The following is a 5,277-nucleotide window of genomic DNA, read 5'->3' on the forward strand; positions in this document are numbered from 1 at the left end:
ACAAAGAAATATGTAACTTAAATTTGTCCTCTGTAGTGTAAATATATATTATTTTATTGCCGGAAATTTATATTAAAAGAAAAAGAGCGTAGAAATGACCAATCTCCGTTTCTTTTTCTTCAATATATCACAGCATTGGATAGAAAGTGATAGGTATTAGCCGTTTTCGCGTTCTATTCTTCTAATTTTTGTCGATTACTTTTACATGTAGAAAGTACGTATTTCATGCTTTATGTCAATGCGCCATCTCGAAGCGCCATCGATTATATAAGAATCGAACAATCGAAGAGCCTTGTAATTCTTGTAAAGATCACGAGCGAGTTTCGTCGTTTCGTGTCGACCGGGAGTTGCTAACGCCCAACCTTTGGGAACCTTTGTCAGAGAATATAGTTGAAGAACATCTGAGAAAATGTCTTCTTACGGCTCAGGTTTGTTATATTATAACTTTAAATATTATAAGAGGTTATGACGTTTTATATCATACAAGAGATTATAATATGTTAATATTATAACCTCTTTTATGATATAAAACGTCATAATGTCATGATTACATAATTATTTTATCAATATTTTGTGGTTTAATACATATGCAATAAAGTAATATACAAAAAATATTCCAGGAAACAGCTGGCAGATCTGCAGAAGAAGTTGCTGCTTCGATGATTGCACATTTGTACACAAGTATAAATATTGTTACAATTACCAGAACACCATCTGCAGCAGGGAGGAGATGTGTCCATACATCCATATAACAAGTGTGGAGCAGGCCAGATATGAGGCAACAGGGAAAGCAACGGAATATCTAAAGCAAGAGGTTGGCCGGACCCTCCAAAATCCAAATATTTGCAAAGATTTTAAAAATGACAATTGCAATAGGGACAATTGTAATTTGCGACACGTAAATTCAAATAGGTCATTAGAGTGTCCAATATGTTGTGAAGAAGTGAAAAGAGATACTTTTGGCACATGTACCTGCGGACACATGATATGTTATACTTGTGCCTTGAACTGTATATATTACACTCAAGGAGAAGAACGTGAAAACGATTCAATTAAGATTAAGTGTCCTATGTGTCGATCAATTGAGGGATATAAAAAACTGATGTAAATGCTTTTGTAGTTATATAGCTTGTGTCGTTTTGTTGTTATATAGCTTGTGTCGTTTTTAGCTTTTGTCGTTGTTAAATTTAATTATTGAAGAGATAAATAAATGTATTATTATATTGATAAATATATTGCAATAAAAAATATATTTTATTCCTCAGTAGAAAAATATAAAATTATTTTTATTTCTAATATGTTCTACACGTATCACAAATTAAAAATGTTTTTGGCTATAAATATATGTAATACAAAATTATAATCCTTATTATTTCTTCAGATATTAGTTTTCTTCTATCTGCCTTGTTTTAGACCTCCTCTATTTTTATTTCTATGACTTCCCTGTAAATATATTTAATTTTTATTAAACATAATATATAAATATATGTTTATTATACATTTTACAAAATATAAACTAATTTTATTGTATGCAAATAATAATAATTATTAGAGCAAAAATAAATACAATATTTTTTAAACTTACATAATATCATTTTCATTTTCCATTTGTTACATTTTATGCAGTAGTTGACAGGAAGGGGACCATCTACGGAAAATGGGAGCCGTTCTATGCAATATTTGCAATAAACGTGGCCACACATTAATGGCGTCATATCTCCTCCTATTAATATGATGTAACAACTGTTACATGTTGGCTTATTATGTGCTAAAAACAAAAACTTTTAGTTAATTAATCTTATTAATTTAAATTACAATTACAACCTGTTGTACACAACATGATTTTTCATATTAGATCACATGTGAGACATTTCTTTGATAATCATACCCCAGTTTACATTAAATAATAGTATAATAACGTTATTATTATATATTTCTACTCAATGTAACTGTGGCGTAGAAATAGTGTTCAATATTTGACACTACATAAACAGTATAACTGCTAGCAAAATTTCACATACGATTTAGTAGGAAAAATTATATCGTATACAGCAGTCTTTAAATATTTTGCCCCTTCACTGTCAGTGACGCATATATGCAGTGAAGGGGTTAATAATGTTATTATACTATTATTTAATGTATATTTCATATATGCGTCACTGACAGTGAAGGGTTTAAATAATAGAAAAAAATTTACTTTTACGATCAGCTGTGCCACATGCCAAACAAGGCCATATACACTCTCCCAACATTTTTAACGTACAGGCATGTGTTCTCAAATGTCTTGGAAGAGATTCTCTTAGCAGATATGCTAATCGCTTCATTTCTTTATAAATATTTTCTCGAAAAGGTCGTATATTTCCATTTATTTCCGAGACTTCATCTTCGGTCAAATGTACAAATTTACATGATATGTTTCCGTTGCATGAAGTCCTTGTGCACATTCTAATCTCATGGGGCATTTTGCATGGATTTCGGACGCATACTCGAATCATGTAATCTCTACAAGCCATTATAACAATTACAACAATAGGATAAAACGACACAAGCAAATAATAATACGACACAAGCAAATAATGCGAGAAAAGCAAAAGTGGCCGACTGGCCGCGTTTAAACATCCCAGATCTAAAGGCTCTCGCACACTGGGCGCGACCGATAAGTGATAGCCAATGAGAGTTCTGCTTTACCGTACGTAGCGTCCGGCGCTGGCGCTGAGGACCTCCATGAGGACGGTCCTTCATGGATACGGTTCGCGCTTGTGTACGTGTCGGATATCCGCCATTCCTTCGGTGACTTTAGAAACGAAGTCATCGCTTCTGTTGTTTTTTCGCTTGTGTCGTAGTATTAATTTGCTGGTGTCGTGTTACTAATTTGCTTGTGTCGTAGTGTTTCTATTGTAAAAGTGATACGCCGTGATTATACATTATTCGTGTATGCGTCTGAAACCATACAACATGAGGTTAAAATGTGTACAAAAACCTCGTGCAATGAAAGCATATTATGCAAATTTGCACATTAATCCGAAGATAAGGTAATACTTAAAGATAAAATAGATATTAAGGCTGAGACATGATCAGTCTCAGTATTATATACATAATTTACATATCAATATTTGCTAGGTTATAAGGCAATTGCATTTTGTGTAATGTTACAGCAATATATCGGTAATAGTCCATACATTGCTATGGATTATAGCATAATTATATGTAACATGGCGGTGACGCGCTGTTGCCATGCCACTGTGAGGTGGCGCGTCTTCGATAGTGTTTTGTTTTAACAAGCGAAAGAAACGGTTCAGGAATATTCCAGTTCCACTGTTAGTCGCCGAGTAGTTCGGACGTGCTTGTCTGTATTGTGTTGGAAATTAATATCTTATTGAATAACGGATGCCTATATATATATATTAATACATCCGATTGTCTTGAGTTTCATCTAAAAATCGATGAATTGGTAAGTCTTGATAATACATTATTATAGTTTTACCAACGGGATATTAAGAAATACATTTTCTAAAGATTTTGCTTTTTACGAACACATGTTTTCCGTCGCCTGGTTTTTGATCTTTTAACAGTTTTTTAAGCCTGATCTACAATGTGTTCTTTGCTTTCTGTTTTCTGCTCTTACTTTTTTGCGACTATTTCGTATTTCGCAATTCCGTCGCGTAATGCGATGTTTTTTGCTCTCTGTTGCCCAAAATAAAAATTGACGAACTTCAGAAGAGACAAGAAACATCACGTTACGCGACGGAATTGCGAAATACGAGATAGTCGCAAAGAGGTAAGAGCAGAAAACAGGAAGCAAAGAACACATTGTAAATCACAGGCTTTACTTTCAATCAATCAATTCAAAAGTCATTTTAAGCATTTTCTCTTATCTGTTATTTATACATTTATATACACATTCTTCATATTTTATCATTAATGTAATTTTCGATAGAAAGTGAGATATATTTACACAATGAAAGACAAATTTACATAAATTTTGTAAAATTGGAGTAATTATGTAACTTTACATTTATTTTGTATATCTACAGAATTATTCGTGCAATTTTTATATCTACTAGTGTAAAAAACTTATTGAATTTTTATATATTCTTATCTCATATTCAGTTCTCTTACTCTTATCCAATACAGCTAAATACAACATTATTCTTACATTTTCTGATAAACATTATTATATGTTCAATTATTTTTAATTGTCATCCTAATTTTGTTTTTACATAAATCCATTTTTTCGTTCCTTTTATAGAATTTATTTGTTTCCTGATATTTCTTTTACTTTTTCTTTAACTCTTTTTTTTTATATTTCTTTAACTCTTTCTTTAACTCTTTACAGAATAAAGATATTTATAAATAATAATGTTTAATAATTAGAAGATGGGTAATGTCGCATTTAGCTGTATTAGACTGTATTATAATTGATAATTATATTTAATTATTTTATTTGTTTTTATCTTAGTCGCAATCTTACTTTTATCTGTTTTCTGTTTTGCTTTTTTATTTTCCAGTTTTTCATTATTTTTCTTCGTTATTATGTTACAGGTGTGGTATATGTTATATTAATAGATTCTATCAGAGATATTAGTAAATCTAATACAGTAAGACTAAAAAAATTGGTTTTTGACATTTCACTTTTTCAAATAAAAGTAAGTCCTATATTTTATTTATTATGTTATTTAGAAACATTATAAATGTTGCAAACTCATTAATTTTGTATTGAATAGAGTAAATATTTAAAATATATATATATATATATATATATATATATATATATGTATATGTATATTTATATGTATTAATATTTACGCTATATACATATTCATAAGCTAATAAAGTTCAATTGACTCGCGAGTTTAGTAATATGTTCTAAATTTTAGAACAAATTACTAAACTAGATATATTATATGTATATATATCTTTAAATATATTTAGAGCAGTAATAGGTTTTTTTAATTTTTTTTTAGGAATATGTTACAATTCCTTTTTGGCACAAACATACAATTTTCTTCCTGAGTCCAATTCCATTTTTCCTTTCTTTTACTCAATACATATTCGACAATGTTTCAATGTAATATGTGTAATAGTATATTTTTATCTATACGTTTGTATAACAGACATCAAATTCTTCATATGAACATGCCTCATTTAAAAATCATCTGTCGGTTTAAAAACTGTGGACTACATTTTAATAAATATTTTAATTTTCGGAAACATATTTTTAGACAACACATAACAAATGATAAGAACGAAACATACATAACTTATTATTGCAAAGAA

General features: G+C 29.9%; 1 protein-coding gene across 1 annotated transcript; it reads left to right on the top strand.

Moving 5' to 3' along the window:
• Window positions 1-340: 340 nt before the first annotated feature.
• Window positions 341-968, top strand: LOC112461518 (the record flags this gene model as incomplete). Its single annotated transcript, XM_025026781.1, has 2 exons — window positions 341-428; window positions 621-968. Coding segments are annotated over exons 1-2 (367 nt in total), but the record flags the coding sequence as incomplete, so codon positions are not given.
• Between the last annotated feature and the right edge of the window lie 4,309 nt (window positions 969-5,277).

The sequence above is a fragment of the Temnothorax curvispinosus genome, unplaced genomic scaffold, assembly GCF_003070985.1.
Source record: "Temnothorax curvispinosus isolate PA1 unplaced genomic scaffold, ASM307098v1 QBEX01011508.1, whole genome shotgun sequence".
Classification (NCBI taxonomy): Eukaryota; Metazoa; Arthropoda; class Insecta; order Hymenoptera; family Formicidae; genus Temnothorax; species Temnothorax curvispinosus.